This window comes from Podarcis pityusensis (genome assembly GCF_964106645.2).
Source record: "Podarcis pityusensis genome assembly, chromosome: 1".
Lineage (NCBI taxonomy): Eukaryota > Metazoa > Chordata > Lepidosauria > Squamata > Lacertidae > Podarcis > Podarcis pityusensis.
Window position 1 is genome coordinate 88,697,058 of NC_138028.1, and position 18,466 is coordinate 88,715,523.

The window sequence follows — 18,466 nt, forward strand, 5'->3', positions numbered from 1 at the left end:
CGCCCCTTCCTCCAAGCCGGCTTCCCCAAGCGCCGGTGCTGATCAAAACTGCTCGGCTGCCTGGATTAGCCTGCCCCCATGTTTCCCACCCCCGGCGAATCCCGTTCGGGAGAGGGGAGCGACGGAGAGGATGGCGGCGGATAAAACCCGAGTACCAAAGGAAAGGAGAGTTGCTCACCATCTTGTTACCGCTGCAGGCCGCAGGGAGAGAGAGGAGGAAGTGCCCTCTGCGCACGCGCAATGTCCCGCCCGGCCAGGAAGGGGAAAAACTTCAGAGGATGACGCAACCATTGAGACCGAGGATGCGATAGTGGGATTGTCTGTGCGCCAGGAGGTACTGCGACTCTATGGTCAAGCCTTCCTCGTCGCTTTAGCTTTTCCGTTGTTGCCTCGAATAGAGAGTAGTAGCCGCCTTAATAGACGCGACAACTCTGAACGACTTACAGTAACTGCATCGTGCTTAAGGCACCGTACAGTAACTCCCTTTGGACACTAATCTTGCATTGTGACCGAAGCATAATAGAAAATAAGTCACTATACTAGGTGAGGTCAGAGTCAAAAGGCTGGGACACTTGGCAATGGCTAAATAATATGAAAATGCAATGTGCTATATTCATTTTTAATACGTGTGCATGCACTGCAGCATCAGTCCTGAACTGCTGGGTCAGGACCTACCAGGTCCATGCAGAGCTTGTCTGAAGGTCTGGGCGTGAGTCTTGTTAGAATAAAGTTACAAACTCAAAACAAAAAAGCAGCTGGTCACTGGTGGGGGCCCCCAGCCCGCTTAACCCTCCAAGCTCCAAGGCCAGTGTACCCAGGGTGCCCTCGCCCCTGTATAGGCCCGGGACTTACCACTAGGTAATGCTCTGATGCAAGGCGGGTCACAGCAACAGCGTTACTACAGAAATACAGTGGTACCTCGGGTTAAGAACTTAATTCGTTCTGGAGGTCTGTTCTTAACCTGAAACTGTTCTTAACCTGAAGCACCACTTTAGCTAATGGGGCCTCCCACTGCCGCTGCGCGATTTCTGTTCTCATCCTGAAGCAAAGTTCTTAACCCGAGGTAATATTTCTGGGTTAGCGGAGTCTAACCTGAAGCGTATGTAACCCGAGGTACCACTGTATGTGGTTAAAAAAAACTTAAGGAATGGGTGCCCATATGCAGGCTTGGGTTAAAAGTAGCTGCTGAAGACGACTGCTTTAAAGGATCCACAGGGCAGTTTAGCATCAGTATAAAGGAATGCCTTTGGGCAGCTTTGGCAGGAAAATGCAGTTATGATGCACACACAGATTTGTTACAGCCAGACTGGGCTGCTGTATTGAGCTGCCTCCAAAGAACATCCAGAAATGTCAGCTGGCACAAAATGCAGCTCCAATCATACTAACCAGAGCCGGTTGTATGGAGTGTAATTCCACTTTTATACCAGTTTCACCATTAATTAGCTGCTATAATCCCAAATTAACCTGAAAACATAAATGAAAGGGCCAAGGAACTCTCCCTTTGAAGGCAATTTCCCAATTCAAGCACCATTACCAAAAAGGTCCTGACTCCACAGCTACCCCACTGCACATCAGATGGTGGGATGAGGACAGAGAGAAGGGCCTTGGAAAATTAGCTGCAAACGGTAATACTTCTATGGGAGAATGAGGTTTTGAATTAAAATCACATACAATAAAGGCTAATTTCAAAATGTTTTATAATTTTGTTTCTTTCAATCAAAGTGAAATTGCCTGGAGGAAACAAAGAAAATCCTTGAATATAGATCCACTGAGTCCTGCCTGTGTAGACAACCTGATTCTGCAGCTGACTCAGTTCAATGAATGGTAAACAAAGGTAGCTTGGTGGAAGGGTACATGAATTGCATGCATAAAGGTCTCCTGTTCAATTCCCACCACCTCCAGGTGGGGCAAGAAAAGACAACTGCCAAAACCCTAGCTGCTGCCAAGTCAGTTGTAGACAATACACCAAGCAGACCAGTGCTTTGATTCTGTATTAGCCAGCTTCCTATTTTCTAAACCAAGTTATGCAGGAAGGCCGGAATCAACATAGGCTCACTATTCAAATTGGTCAGTGCAGAAGCTCCATCCTCACCCAAGAGTGAGCAAATCCCATCCCCTATATAGATGTGGCCTGGACTTGTGCTTTGCTGCTTGTAAGAAAAGGCTTGCTGGGCTTGAGTAAAAGCAAAGATGCTAAATGACAGAGGATGGGTGGAAGAGCAAAGTATGCTCTACAGGTTTCCTCTTGCCTACCTGGAATAGAATTCCCCACACAAGGAATTACCCACCATCTATGACAAGGGTGGAAAACCTGTGGCCCTCCTGATGTTGCTGGACTCCAGATGTTGCTGGACTCCAGATGTTGCTGGACTCCAGCTCCCATCAGCCCCAACCAGCATGGCTAATGGTCATGGATTATGGGAGCTGCAGTACAGCAGCTCCTGGAAGACCATGGGTTTCTCACCCTTAGGTAAAGGTAAAGGACCCCTGGATAAGTCCAGTCAAAGGCGACTGGGGTTGCGGCATTCATCTCACTTTCAGACTGAGGGAGCTGGCATTTGTCCACAAAGAGCTTTCCGAGTTGTGGCCAGCATGACTAAACCACTTCTGGCGCAACGGAATACTGACGGAAGCCAGAGCACACAGAAAAGCTGTTTACCTTCCCTCCACAGCAGTACCTATTTATCTACTTGCACTGGTGTGCTTTCGAATTGGTTGGCAGAAGCTGGAACAGAGCAACAGGAGCTTACGCTGTTGCATGGATTCGAACCACTGACCTTCTCACCCTGAACCTCTAACAAGTCTTATATCTGGTTCTAGTTTATTGTAACTTACGGATTCAAGAAAAACAAACAATTAAAGCATGCCTTCTTTTTCAATACCACTGTGTAAACAAACAAATATTTATTTTAGAAAATGTAACCAGAAGTGTTCCCTTTCTCATAGAATTTTACAGGCCTGCCCTCAAAATAGGCATCCCACAGTTCTTTCTAGCAGTTTCTTGCTTAATTATTTAAATCTGTCCCATGAGAATAGAATTGTTGAAAGCCTCTAAACTCGCCAAACAGGATTTATTTGCTGCATGAGGAGGAGTATTCCATCTCCCAAGAAATCCTGTGGAGAGGTATTAAACGCAGAGCTGCAGCAAAGATTCAAGTAGTAAAACTCATCTGTATCACTGCAGATTTTATTGGAGTCGGGGTAGAGCCACAGATTCTTGATTTCTCAGCTAGAGAAGCAATAAAAAGAAGGCAGCTAAAGGTGTTCAAATCAGCAAACAGGCTAACCCAGCTTAAAAATAGATATTTATTTTAACAATCAAAGCAATTTTCACTGATTATTCTTTTTGCCCTCCTTTAAATACAATCTTAGTTAACAAAAAAAGTGCAACATTTTCTGAGTTTACTGTCTGCAAAAATATTCATCAACACGCCGTTTCTTGCACAGACTTGATTCCGTTTCACTTGATGGAGTCTGTGGGTCCAGAACCTTCACATGCATCAACCATTTCCACAAGCAGGGCTTCATCCATATCATCTGCATCCTCCGAGAAGGTCCTCTGGAAAAGGTTTAAGATGGTCTCCTGATTTTGGTCCTGCTAGGAAATTAAAGAGGGACATCACTGGCAAGCAGGCAAAAGAGCTCTGCTAGTCAACAGAGAACAGACTAAGAAAACAGTCAATAGAGGAGAGATGGAGGCGTTCCCCAAGTTAATAAGATGCAGACTGGACCATCAGCCTTCCTTCCTCTCCCTGCTATTTGAGTGGTAAAGAGAAATGGGACACGCTGAAATAGGAGGAGGATCTCTCTAGAGCAAAGGACAGAGCTTCTCCATCAAAGTCATTGCAGTGAGTGACACCATCCAATAGGTGCCTTTGATTCAAGCATGGCAACTGTCCACAGAAGGAATCAGAACGTGATAAGTCATGCTTGGAGATGCCTGAATAATTGCTTTTTTATTCTTTTATTGCAGGGGTGGGGAATCTGTGGCCCTCCAGATGCTGTTGGACTACAACACCTATCAGCACCTGCCAGCATCGGTAATGGGAATGATGGGAATTGTAATCCAACACCACCTGGAGGGACTCATGTTTCCTACCCCAGCTTTATTGCACAAAAGACCATGCACCTTGGAGAGAAACTAAGCGCCTCCAGGAACTTAGTTTAATGTTAAAAGTTACCTTGTAGAAGAAGTAATCTGTAGCTTCGGCTGTCTCAGAGAACTTGGCTTCAGACAGGCCAGCTTCCCCTAAGACTCGGATCTTCTCTTGAATCATTGGCCTAGTGGGGAATACAGGCATTACAATTACAAAGAAGAGTCAAGCAAGCATCTTTCTTAGTGAAAGCACTAAACTAACTATAAGCACTACTTACTCAGCCAGTAAGTAGAGGACATCACAGATGAGGATTTTTTTCCATTACTTTGCTGCACACTAGTTCCCTATATACTGTCTTCTCAGATTTCTATGTGAAGATGTCAAAGGTCTGCATTTTAAATTCCACACACACACACACCCCCATCCCCAAAAAATACCAATTCCTTCACAATGAATTTGGGATATTTTGCTTGGAAGTGTAGGAATGTGGGAAACACCAAGGAATAACAGGGATCTCAGGAACGATAGAGACAAGCATTTGTGCTGCCCAGCAAAGTCCATCCTCTGCCTCTGTGGTTTCAAAACATCGCTATATAGACACATCTCCCCTTCTAGGCTAGGAGGACTGTGAACTTGCACCTATAGAAAATACCAAGAGCTCTGCAAAAATAGCAGTTTGGTATATTACTGCAGCTGCGCATATCCCTAAAGTTAAAAACTAATTCCCATGTGTAGACAAGCTGGCTGCCAACATGGGCTTAGCAAGAGGGCAAGTCTGGATCCCTGCTGAGAGGGGTGGGGGAGAATCCTGCAGGGAAATATTGTTTTGAAAATGAATGAACCCCCACGCCATTTAGAAAGCCAACACTGGGGAAACTGTTGGGGTCTGCATGCACAGCCAAAGTCTTCAGATGACCATCAGTGCCAGGTGACTAAGCTTCACTTACACTCAGCTCCACCCCAGTGAACAATCTGAAGGGGAGAGAGTGGCTGTAAGGCAGGAATGAGGAACCTCTGGACCCTCCAGATGTTGCTGGACTCCAGCTTCCATCAGTCCCAGCTAGCATGGCCAATAGTGAGGGATCATGGGAATTGTAGTCCAACAATGGAGGGTCGTGGATTATTTACTCCTCTTGTAAGGAATACAAGCAAAGTCTGTGTTCTACTTAGTCAGCTCCCGAAACTCTAATTTCATGAAAATCAGGGTGTGGTATGATAATGCAACCTGAGAAGTTTTCTGATTAGAGACAGAAAGAAAGAACAACATTATCTGAAAATACGCTGTGTGTATGTCTGAATTTTTGAACATGCACAGGCTGAGAACTGGAAGCAGAGAAGAGAAACATGAAGACATGCTTAGAACAACAACAACAACAAAAAGGTAGTGGGTAGTTTTCAGCAAAGATTAAATTATTATAGTCTAAAGCCGTGAAAATTTCTGAGACTGGGGGTGAAAAGTTAACACATAAGATAGGCAACAGACTATACGGGAGAAATGAAAGTCAGTGAAACCCAGATGGTGCAAAGATGTAAATGAAAGGAAGATGGACAGATTTTACAGCTAAGGGACCCAGAAAGGGAAGAACATAAGGCCTGCTGTGGATAGAAGACCCCAAGTTGGGAGACTAGCAATTAACAGTGCAAGCTTATAAGTGTAAGAGTAAGTCCCACTGACTGTACAGGATTGCAGCCTATTCAACAAGGAGCAAAACAAACACAAAAAATGTGCAACTAATTAAAAAGAAAATAATTAGTTTTTAAGTAAAAGTGTTATGAAAATATTTAAACATTCTGCACAGAGCAAGGGGTCCTTCTTTTTCTGTCAATGGACACACTCTCTCTATAACCTTCCTATAACCAGCCCCAGTCAACCAGCCACATGAAATTTCTGAGCACTTTTCAAACGCAGCCCCATGTAGAGCTCATTACAGTAATCCAGTGCTTATTATCACTGTGGTTAAGGGGATGCCCATCAAAAACCCAGCTGCCACCATCAGCCCAAGTGAGCCCTGCTACACGGCAAGTTTGCCGCCGCTCACTCCCACTGGCGAGCACCATGTTCACATAAGACAGCAGCTCATCTGTGACAGCTGCCATTGCTATGCAATAAATACGGTCCTGCAAATCAGCCTCAAGAAAAAAAAGAAAAAGAATGTCACTTCTTTTCAACGGAAGGCAACGCTTCATACGACAACACAAACTTTCCGCTAGCCAAGTGTTCTCACAGAGCCTCATGGAAAGAGACAGGGGAACAACCCCCACCCTGGCAAACAGCACATTTTCTTCCACTCTCGCACTAACCATTTTGTGGACAGAAATTTACAAGTGAAATGGGGAAATGACTGTCATTAGCTTTCTTTCATGTGTGGGCGATATGTCATCTCCTAGTTTCTTCTGAGGGAAGGGTATAATTATTTGCAAAGCTAATATTCAGGGCTCCAGGGAGTACAAAACATCTGATGATGTGCCTTGTCTTGCTGCCGGTGGGCCATTTTCCCACCTTCATCTTGTAACACAATCCTCCCAAGCCTATAGGCGTTCCTGGCTTCATTTCATTTCATTTCTTCTCAGTCATGAATGCGGACTGCTGGAGAGGTGTAACAGAAGTTACAGAAGGAAGATGCCAGCTAAGCATGAGTAGACCCAACCCGACTACTTGGCTCTGGTCTTCAGATCCTTCACCCCAAAAACCCCCTCTTGAGCGCACTGCAAGCTCAGAGTGAGCAATAACCTGAGGTGGCTTGCATTTCTTCACTTAAACCCTTGCAAAATGCTGAAAACCAATGAACATTCAAGTACCAGTCATCATGCACTTGAATGACACTTGTGATAAACAGGAAAGATACTGATTTTCCAAAACTGATTCTGATTGCAAGAGCAGAGCGCTTCCAGACTCCAGGTGCTTTTGTCTAGCATGCTCAGGTTGTGGGGAAAGTCATTGAGCAGTGCTGACGTAACATTTGGCTGCTCACTACTCATGGACCCCAAGTGCAATCAAAGGGTTCTAATTGGGTGACCTTCATCCTCTCACGATCAAAGTTATAAACCACAGCATGGAAGGGGGAGATGGGGAGGACCAACAGAATCATAGAATTGTAGAGTTGGAAGTGACCATGAGGGTCACCTAGTCCAACCTCCAGCAATGCGGGAATCTTTTGCCCAACTCAACCAACTCAAGGGCTGGGTGATATATAGATCTGTCATCCACAATGAGTTTGAGGTCCATATCATGATATCAGTTTCCTCATTTTTGACCAGACAATATATTACAAATCATGGTGGGTGGGTGGTTTTGAACTATACTAAAATCACAATGTGGGGAAAACCGTGAAGCCGGTCAATGCCTCTAAATAGTTCCATTCCTTATTTCGGGCACTGTGATATATCAGTATATTGCAATGTTTAGCTGGTGATATTTTGCAATGTTGAAAACCAGGTCTTGTCCAGCCCTACCCATTACCCCGAGAATAAGAGTCTCATGCACAACCAGCTTCCTACCACAAGTAATCATCAGCTGTGCCTTTTGCTACCAAGTAGTGAACATCCACAGAATTTGTTTGCCCAATTCGGTGCGCCCGATCTTCTGCTTGGATCAAAACCTGCATTTAAAAACCAAATATGCAAATTAGAAAACAAAAAGAGAGAGAGGAGAGCAATTACTGCTGCTACAACCCTAACAATAAACCAATGAATCATTATGCTTGGCACTGAGCAGATGGCCCTCTCCTTGCTGACAAGAATTATTAAAATGTAAAGAACGAACGACCGAAAAGAAAGCATTTTACAAAAAGGAAACATTGAGGATCCAAGAGGGAGCTAACATTCACAAGGTGACTCAAAATAGGCTAGCTTGTCACTTTGTGTACTTCTATTTTCACAATGGTAAGAACAAACGAAGAGCCCGGCAGAATCAGGCCAGATTCCCATATGAGATTCTGTTCCCACAGTAGTCAACTAGACGCCTAGATAAGAGTGCAATAACACTCATGGCCAGTAACCACTGCAAACCTAATCCTCCATGAAATGAGTCAGGATGTTCCATTAAAACAGCACAAAAGAGGTGCTGTTTGAAAGTGTATAAAGTTTATTCCAAACTACAGTTACGATACCAAAGTTGCTGGCACCCATCTGTCTTGGGAGACAATGGAGCACTTACAATGTACAGATCATGACATTAACCTAAGCACTGCAGTGTATTTCAGTATGTGGTTATTAGAGCAAAGGCCTTCTACTGCATTCTTGCCAACTTCATTTTGAGAGGAGAAAATTGGGGATGGGGCTGCTGGACTGTAAAAATGGAATCCCAAATTAAAGCTCAACCTCTTCCCTAGATGCACAAGTGACTTAGGGAAAGCCACTCTCTCTCTCACCCCCAGTTACCCATCTTCAGAAGAAGGGCAAGAGTGGTGTACCTCATACGAGTTGTGACTTTAAGGACAATGGCTTGCATACAGTAGCGCCCAGAGAGTTACACACATACAAAAAGGACTTCTTCTGCTCTCCCTCCTGCTCCTGAGGATCCCTCAACCCTTAGGAGAAGATTGGGAGATGGGGGGGTCACTGAAGGGAGAGCAGAGGAAGGTGAGAGTTCAGATGAAGTCTGTCGTACAAACAAAGTGAGAGTGCTTGGTGTAACCCAATCGGCAAAATCCCAAAAAGGTTAGTCATGACTAAATCCAGTTAACTGGAGCTTAGCTGCATCCATGTCATCGTTTTTTAACTAGGTTTTGCTCAGTAAAGATTGTAGAGGACTTGACAAATGTTAAATAGGTGTAATTGTTAAAGGGAAACCATAGCCACGCAAACACCTGAAATGGAGCAGGAGGGAGAGTTGACTGAACAGTTTTGTAGTCATTAGGCCGCAAGAGTGTGTTTAGGTTCAACAGAGCCAAATCAAGCAGGCTATCAGCAATGTTTATTTGTAGTGGGAGCTAAGTGATCAGCAGTAGCATTAAATACTATATGCAAAACAGGTATCACCACCAGACAGATACTCATTTTTATAGGTTCCGTCTAACAACCATAGCTACAAAGTCATTGTGCTTTAACACATAAAGTACACAATCCAGTTTCCTCACAAACAGCCTCTTATGGTTTTATCTTAAACTCTGAACAGCATCTTTTCAGGAGGAGCACCCCCAGGCAGTATCCAAGCTGTCTTACCCCAGGGTTCCAGAACAGCTCTGCAAACACAACCAAATCAGCGGACGATAAGGTGAGCCCCATGTTAGCTGCCGTTAAGGAGAGGACAGCCACAGAGTGCTTGTCAGAGAACTGGAACTCTTGGCAGAGGGACTGGCGCTCAGCTGAGGGTGTGGAGCCGTCAATGCGAATGTACCCAATATGCTGAAAGGGAAGGTGAGGAAACAAGGGGTCACTTATCATCAGGGCTTGCTCCTCTCTCCTCACTTGGCTGAAAACTGGAGCCGACTTCCGGAGGTGGCGCCAACGGCAATGGCGGAATCCCTCTAATTCGGAGGGAGACCGCTCCACAGAAATCGGGTCTATACCGCTTCGGCGCAGCGGGGACCCTTTAAACCACAGGCGGGTGAAGCCTGTGACCCTGGGACTCGGCGGGCACTGTTTGCGCCCCCCCAATCTGTAAAGGAACCCGGCAACGGGCTCCGGAACAGAGCGGGGAAGTGGCGCTGTGCTGCGAGTCGTCTGCTTCTTTTGTGGAGTGAAGCCGCGTAGCTGTTGCCGGAGAGCGCTGCCTTTTTTCCTGGACAATTCGGACTTTAAAACAAATATCCGTGAGTACCCAGAATTTGAACAAATTGGGACAGTAAATGAAGATTAGTGAAAAGGACAGAATTGGACTATAAAAAAAAAAAGAGAGAGAGAGAGAAATCGATTGAATTTGGTACGGAGCGGGAAGGGCTAAACAGGAAGTCACCCTTCCGTTCTTTTGTAAATACAACAAAGCAAAGGCAACTTAAACTAGAGCTTTGAAAATTGCTTTTAAAAGAGTGGATTCCAACATTTTAAATTGGGAATTTTTTTTTTTGGACTATTTGAAGCAGTAAAAGGAAGTTATTTTCGTCCTGATCCTGGAGCGGGGAAGTCAGGACTGACGTGAATCAATCAAGATATCTGTGTGAGACAGATAGTTAAGAGAGTTTTTGTGACTCTACTGTTCCCTTTCGCATTTTAAAGGAATATATATGGATAAAGTATCTCAAGTAACATGGAAATGTAACAAAAACAAATATAAGTCTTCTCCCTAGGGGGAGCCTTAGAGACTGTAACTAATGCCAAGGACTTGACAGCTGTTACAAATAATCGTGGGAGAGTGCAACAATGTTTTCAGAAGCTGTGGTTTGCCTGCTTAAGGAAACAAAGAATCTACTGGAAGAACTACATGATAAGGTGAACCAGATGGCCAAGTCGACTGGAAATCATGGACAGGCAGTGGAAGGCTTTGATCAAACTGTGGGAATATATGTGGAGTCTATTCAGGACTCAAACCAGGAGTGTGTCTTGACAGAACAGGGGTTTGTGGCATTAAATCAGGAGTGTGGCTTGACAGAACAGTCTCAACAGGAGTTTGATCCTTCGGATTTGATAATGGAACTTGGAAAAAACCAGATATGGGAAGGAAAAGTTTGGTGTGGTTTTGAAATGGGGGGCTGGATTGACTCCCCTATGTTGGGATATCTGGACTTTTTAAATACAGTAACAGGCTGCGACATGTTTGGAATTGTGGGGGCCCACAACTTCAGAGGGCCCTTGAAGTATGTTTTTAAATACTACATGGAATGCAGCGATGAACAGGGAAAAGGATCTGATCTGATGAGAAGGGTTAAAAACACTATTAAGATGGAGTTACTACAAGCAAGTGACTACAGCCACAAATATGAAGAAAAGCTGCGGAAGGGCCATGGAAGTGACCTGAGGGCCTCGGACATAAGGTCACCAGGTTAGATTGAGGAATAAGGACTGACAAATCCCGAAACCAGGAGGAAGGGACGTTGGATTAAGATCGGACTTGTTTATATGCTTTTTTCTCTTTTTTTTTGTTTTTTAACTAACAGAATGTTTTATAAAGTCGATGAATGATAGAATGATAGAAAAATGAATGATAGAAAAATGTTGGAAGAAATTACCTGGCTTTAGTAAAGATGTATAAAGAATTATGAAAGAACATTATGAATATAAGAAGCTGGTAAGGTTAAGATCTAAATTTTAAATTTTAAGGTTTATTTTATAATAGAAAGATGGAAAGGATTTGTTGGGATAATTAATAACTATTAAAGAATTATGAAAGAACATTATGAATATAAGAAGCTGGTAAAGTTAAGATCTAAATTTTAAATTTTAAGGTTTATTTTATAATAGAAAGATGGAAAGGATTTGCTGGGATAATTAATAACTGGAATACAAAGGAAGGGAGGAGGAGGAGGTCTAATGTTTTTTCTTCTTTATTATTATTTTTCTTTTGTATTTTTCACTTTTTTATATTTTTATTTTTTTTTATTTCTGTATCTTTTTCTTTTTGTGTGTAAGTTTTTGTATTTTTTGTTTTTTGTGTAACTTTTGTATTTTTTTTGAAATCTCAATAAATATTATTAAAAAAAAAAAAGAAAAGAAAACTGGAGCCATGCCAAACGGAGCACTGGGATCCACTCCTTCACTAGTCAAGCTGCGAAGTAGATGATTTAACTTACATTTGTTATATTTTTGACCTGCCTTTGCTCCAAGCAGGTTAGAGTTGCTAGGTAGTTGTATTTGTCCAGGCTTGCTGGCCATCAGTTATCTCATACCTGGCAGCCAATCCCAATAAACAGGAGTTGTTGGCTGGTTAGCTAATTTACTCCCAAACGCTCCCTCATGCCATCTGGCCCTTCATTCTCTCTGACCCTTCTCCCCACTGCTTGGAACAGGTAACAAGGTTCTCATCCTGACACTCAGCCCAGTACTATAATAAACAATTTCTGATACCTTTGAAGAGCAAGAACATTATCTAGGAAAACCTATTTTAAATTGCCTTAGCACATACTTAAGGCAGCCCTGACATATGAAGGCCATTGATACCAGGGACATCGAGGTGAACTTGAATCTGGGAGAGATGCATTAAATCTTGGCTAAATACAGATGCCACGGATGAGGAAGATTATTATCTTTCTTGAACCAAATGCTTTCCCTTCCAACGAAGGCTAGAACATGCAGTACAGGGAAGGCCTGTGAGCTGTGGTATTTATGAGGGACAGGGGTGCCACAAATGTCACTGCCAGGTCGCCAGTGATGACCACACCTTTCAATTTGATTAGCGTCTCCTCAGCACAACTTATGGAGCAGGTAGGAGCTGCTCTCTGGCCTAGCTCTGAGACTTGGAAGCACCCAGAGCCAGTGGGACTTCTCTGAAGCTCACTGGGATGTCAGAAACAAAGCTCCAAGTCAGGGGAGTGGCAGGGTCAATGGCAAACACACAGGGAATTTTTGGCTACAGGGAATTTTGCTACAGAAATTATGCCAGATGGCTATTCAGTTGGCAGGGAGGAATGCTGGTTAGTCAGTTTTACATGTAATTATTTATACTCTTCATACTGTTTAAACTTTATACAGGTCAACTTTTTATGCCTGCTTCATTTTAACAAGTTGGGTTTTTTTTAAGGCTTTAGTTCATGACATGCTATTGATCTGAAATATGAGAACTGACAGCCGGAAGATTATCTTTAATGCATTTAATCCCTCCTGATGTTGACTGGTTTACTTCAAGGTTATTAATCCCAGTGGCCAGGTTTGTATTTTGTGAATTCTGGAAAACACTAGACAAGATGGCAGTAAGAAAATGTACGCAATGGGTTTTTATACACCATTGTGAACAGGTTCCAGGCAGCTTTGTATTGTGCCAATGATACAAGAGTTTACCAGGATCTCCAAGTCCTGGAAAAGGAGTAGTAATAAATGTAGATCAATTTACCTTTTTCTCCAGTTTCTCACTGATTGTGTCCAGAATGAGTTTGTGATGAGCGAATACCAAAAACTTTTCTCTTCCACTTTCCAATAAATCAAAGATATATTCTCTACAGTGAACGAGAAGTGGGGGGGTAGAAGGCTCAGAAGATACACATACGATTGTTGTTCCAGAAGCAATCAGTGTATGGTCCTAGATCAGTGGTCCTCAACTTTTATTTTATTCAGAGAACTGGCAATTCAGCCAAATCCCAGTTCCAAGGACCTGTTTCTCACATGTAGTTGAAACTACGGACCATTTTTGAAGACTATAAAGGTCAGGACTTTTCCCAACTGCAACAAATATATTATGTCAAAATCTCTACATCAAAATATGATCAGTTGTTTTCTACTGAAGATCTATCCGCACGTCACCTTGTACAAAATAGGCTTAATACATTTGAAATGAAAGCAATTAGGACTCATTTTGCTTATTTTTAGCAGAACCAGAAAATCTTCTCTCAGCCTTCTGCACAATGGGTAACTTTAACGATAACATTTATGTAAAATATTTGCCAGGCTGGTTCAATACCAAGACCAATGCTACAGTGCTTAAATGTTTTAATTAACATTTTTCCCAAGCTTGATTTCGTTGCCGGTCTTGTCTTGCAGTTTCCTTTCCACTGTAGCAAGAATCACCTAGTCAGGTAGGTTTGTGTGATACTGTGAAACAGCAACTTACATGATACAGTGAATTTTGGCTTCAGCAGTCCTGTTGTAAAAGAGAAAGAGAGCTTCCTTCTGTTCTTGTTTCTGCAAACAGATATTTGAAAAAGCCGTCAGTTAGGTCCAGAAGGTTGTAGCTAGCAGCTCAATGACTAGTGGGACTCACATGTGGCAGATTTCTGCAGCCACAATTCTAAAAGATGACATGCTTGAATTTTAAAAATATATTTATACAAGTATAAACCTCCATTGCCCCCGCGTATGTTTTGTTTGCTTTGCCAAACCTGGATAATTTGTTCTGCTGTGGAATTATTAAAGGTGCCATTATTAAAGGTGAAGTGAGAAATAAACACCCTATGGAAACCGAAAGAGGTGCAAGGACATTTAATCGGCTCTAGCAGGAGTAGGAGTAGGAAGGAGAATTCCCCCTCTAGCTCAATGTGTTGTTATTTGATTAAACTTTTTATCCTAAATCTAGCACAGGCCTAATGTACAAGGCAGACTTGGGCCACGGAGTGCAACTCTTAAAATGTCCTGTGTGAATACAACATAGATATTTCATACAGCTACTGTCATCAGAGTTATGAGGATGTCCAGCTCTCTGATAAGCATGCACATAATGACAAAGACAGATTCCCCTTTCAATAATGTGTGAAATGGACCTAACCTGCAATGGACCTAACCTACAGGCTTCTGACTTTTGTTGCCATTGTTGAAGAACTTTACTGAGGGATATGCAGGTTTTATCATGAGGTAGTTGCCATCTGTCCCTGCTAAGTCTTGATGGAAGTTACCCCTGCAAACACTAGGTTGGCACTTTTCCCTCTCTCCTGAGGACATGCAGAGTCAACAACACAGGTTCCAAAGTTGGTCCCTGCCAACTGCCTGGACCAAGAGCTAAGCAGTGGAGACAGAGCTACCCTTCTCCTGTCTATCGTATCTCAAACTATGCAGACAGAGACTCAGTTCAGACATCACAGCATGCCATGGTTTGTACTAACCACAGTTAAGAACCAGTAACATGGTTTGAGCTTTCAAATGTACAGCCAGTTTACAGCCAATTGTCTGTTTTTGTTTCCTCTCTTCAGCATGCAGCTTCAGAAATTTGTTGCTCTCTCCCATCTCCATGGTTCAGCAACCTCTAGAGACAGAGCACAGCAACAACCATAACTGTGCTTTGTCAACAGTTTGTAGAATGGCAAACCAGAGCACAAACTGTGGTTTGATATTATGACTTTGCAACCCTTTGGAAACCCAGGTTTGTAAACTGGCACAGGGTTCAGATGTAAACAGCACACTGTATATTTAGATTTTCAAGCAACCGTTCGTCATTGTGATGGAATGCAGCCATGTTCTCGCCCAACAATATTTCAGACTCACACTCTTATAGCCCTTGGCCATTTCTTTTGCAGCCACTGCCAGCTCAGCCTTTGTCCTTGCGTTAATGCCTTCTGGAGCTACCACCACCATTCTGCGCTGCTTTGCAGGGAGCTGAGAGAGCACGTCAGACTTCAGGCGACGGATCATGACGGATTCTTCCAGCAGAAGCTTCAGTTCACCAAGGTTGGATGAACCAGAATAATCCCACCCCCAAGGCCGCTGAGTGGAATAGACACACAAGAGGAAGCAAAGCCTTTAAAACATCATCAGTAGCATCATCACTCATGCAAGAGCTGTGAGTATACTGCACATCTATGCACTGGGATTCTGATACAGAACAGGACTTGAATTTTTAAAATAATACTAATAGGGAGGTTTGAGCTTACACAAGTGCTAAAAAACATTTGGAAAAGTGTTCTAGTGATCCAAAAACCAAATGGAGTTCTAGGCTGAGCTTTAGTGCAATAACCAATATGCAAAGAGAATTCCCCAAAGGTTTTAATCCCTGTCATCCTTTCCAGCTGTAACTGTGCTGTAATTTGTATGTTCATCTGAGGTCAGGAACAGAAATCACACAAGCGAATGAGAAGTGTTCACTATTTTTGGTTGTCTTAGTCCACAAAAGTTATGTAAATAATTACGTTGTTTTCTGCATTTTTTTAATGTTCCCCATCCACTGAAATGCCTTTTTAAAATGTTTATTTATTTTATTACGTTAGTCTCAATTATCTACTATGGCTGAAACCAACAATGTAGGTTTCAGCAGAAGCAGAGCAGAGGAAGGTATCTGGGTTGAAGATATTGCCAGAGGATGTCTGATTGGAGGAGTAAGGCAAATCATGGGCATGTCAGTGCAAGACATTTAGGAGCACACATCTGAAGTCTGTTTCTTGGGTATGCCGGTAATAAATAAGAGCAGGCTTCCTCAGCCCTCCAGATGTTTTTGGCCTACAATTCCCATGAACCCTAGCTAGCAGGACCAGTGGTCAGGGATGATGGGAATTGTAGTCTCAAAACATCAGGAGGACCAAGGTTGAGGAAGCCTGAATAAGAGCAATCAGCACAAGTGTTTTGCACCACTTTTCAGTGAAGACTACTAAGGTGCATCCAATCCATGATCCATGAGCATTTTATAAATTATTTTTCTAAGGAGCTCTGAATCATGAAAACTGTATCAACCCCCTTTCTTTCTAGCGTTGCAACGGAACTCTAGTTGCAACGGAACTCTAAAGTGTGTTTACAGTCTTCTCAGCATAGCAACTGAGGGATGATCAACTTGGCAATTAAGAACAGATGAGTTTCTGTTTGGCGGGGCACTGAAGCCCTTCCCCAGCCACTAGTCCACTCCCCTTTCTGGCTTTTGAGGTTTCAGCAGGCATGGCCCATGCACTTTCAAATATATATTTGAATCCCACAAGAGCGTGGTAGTTAAATGAAAGCGGAGATCTTCCGAAAATAAAACTCTGCAGCTAGCAGCACATTCATTATCTGCACTCCTTCCGCTTATTCAGAACCCTGTTGGCAATTAAAGAGAGCCTCAAAGCATAATCATCATATTGACAACGTTCAACAGCCTTGTAAAACTACATCCGCTAAAAACATGCATGCCCTGGATTCCTAGGATATCAAACAGCAAAGTTAAGAAGCTGCTTTTTTGACCCAGGCCATTCTCAGTGGAAGAAATTACTTGGTCACGTTTCAGCAAAGCTCTTGAACTTTTCCTGGCTGAGCATCTGTGACAACCTACGTGCACTTTTCTGTCTTTTAATGCTCACTATTCACATCACCTGCTTTGAAAAATGGCTCGATGGCACCTATAAAATTTGGCTCATAAATAAAAACAGGTGACGTTTCATTTGTTGCACTTTTTTATGAGCAAGAAGTGCCAAGGAGTTGTGGATCGTAAACCAATAAACTAATTCCATCTTTGCTTATTGCATCTGCCAGAGATTTGTGGTCTTCTGCCGTGAAGCTAAATCAATTCCGTTTAAAATGGAGTATTTTTCGGGGTCTTGTTTTTTTAAACTGAGGTGTTCAGGTTTGAGATTTTCTTGTTGCTGTTTAACCCAGACAATACAATTTATATTAAGACTATATCCTACTTTTATTATGGCAATTTCTATCCTTATGGATCCCAGAGCAATGTTTAATCATATTTTTGAGCAACTCGGGGAAGAATTACACATCACAAAGACAACAGGGAAAGGAACATTGGCAAAGGGGGAGGGGAGCGGGTAGGAGAAGAACTTTAACCCTTCTCTTGCCCACCAATTCTTCTTCCCATCCTGCACCACTATCAGCTGGGCTGGAGAAAGCCTGGTAATGGGGGAAACAGCAGGGGGTGGGTGTTTGTGGGAAGAGTTGGTGGGTGTGAGAAGGGTTGAGGGCCCACAGAACCCTTGAAGGATGGCCTGAAAGAGGGGAATTCACAACAGAAAGAAATAAAGAAAAAGTTAGAATGAAGAAAAAAACAGTAAATAAGGAATAGTGATAACCACATATAGCTCAGCAATTAGGAATGCCATAAAGAAGAGAGAATCAACGTCTTTCCATTATAAGATAACGTTATAAATGTAAAGAAATATATATATATATATATATATGAAAGAAAATTAAGGCTGAAAGTAAAATACTAAGTCTGAAAGAACTGGGGTTTGTCATGGCCTTTGGCCAGAACAATAATCAAGTATGTATGTATGTATGTATGTATGTATTTGCCCGTTAACCTTTTGCCTCCCATTAAAAACAAGAAAAGTACCACAATTTCTGAAAAAAATGGCAAGGTGATATTATGTATGTGCAGGAAATGCACATCAAGGAGAAACATTAGAAATAACTTAACATTGCCCGTTTATTTCAATGGGTCTATATTTGAGCAAAATGGATATTACGTATTAGGACGGGGCCTGGCGCATGTACAAAAGTGAAAGGAGTGTGTTTGTGTGAAGTTATTCAGAGCAGGAAAGACAAAGAAGGTCAATATATTATGATAAAAGGAAGCTTGGACAGATGAGTTTAATATCAGTGAATATTTATGTAGCACTCAGTCGTCAGATGAGTGTTTCTTATCAACTAATTGAAGATCTACTCTGTTTAGGGGAAAGTGAAATAGCAACTGGAGGGAATTTTAATGAAGGTATAAATGCAGGCAAAGAAGCAGACATGATACAATCACGAATGCACTGCAAAAGCAAGCATTATCCCCTGAGATGTTACAGCTTGTTGATATTTGCAAACATCATAATCATAATTAGAAGAATTATACCTTCTGTTTCATACCACATTGGAACATCTGATTTAGTGGTAAATATAAAGAAAAAAAGAATAGTATTTAATCACGCTCATATTTTTGGTAGCTTAAAACTCAT

The 18,466-nt window shown here is 42.5% G+C and overlaps 2 protein-coding genes across 7 annotated transcripts in view; both read right to left on the bottom strand.

Moving 5' to 3' along the window:
* The window catches only part of RPL37A (ribosomal protein L37a), a 4,811-nt gene extending 4,505 nt beyond the window's left edge, over positions 1–306 (bottom strand). The window contains 2 exon segments of the mRNA XM_081009606.1: positions 179–202; positions 205–306. Of these exon segments, the coding sequence (XP_080865732.1) occupies positions 179–202; positions 205–291 (111 nt within the window). The 5' untranslated portion in view covers positions 292–306.
* Positions 307–3,146: 2,840 nt separating this feature from the next.
* The window catches only part of SMARCAL1 (SNF2 related chromatin remodeling annealing helicase 1), a 40,905-nt gene continuing 25,585 nt past the window's right edge, over positions 3,147–18,466 (bottom strand). For 5 of the 6 annotated variants that reach the window (XM_081006356.1, XM_081006355.1, XM_081006357.1 and 2 more), the window contains 7 exons: positions 15,099–15,317; positions 13,735–13,805; positions 13,021–13,123; positions 9,261–9,443; positions 7,596–7,696; positions 4,182–4,281; positions 3,147–3,598 (listed from right to left, as the gene is read on the bottom strand). In XM_081006356.1, the coding sequence (XP_080862482.1) occupies positions 3,461–3,598; positions 4,182–4,281; positions 7,596–7,696; positions 9,261–9,443; positions 13,021–13,123; positions 13,735–13,805; positions 15,099–15,317 (915 nt within the window). In that variant the 3' untranslated portion in view covers positions 3,147–3,460. The remainder of the gene's footprint in view (positions 3,599–4,181; positions 4,282–7,595; positions 7,697–9,260; positions 9,444–13,020; positions 13,124–13,734; positions 13,806–15,098; positions 15,318–18,466) is intronic. The other variant, XM_081006360.1, reaches the window with a different exon arrangement.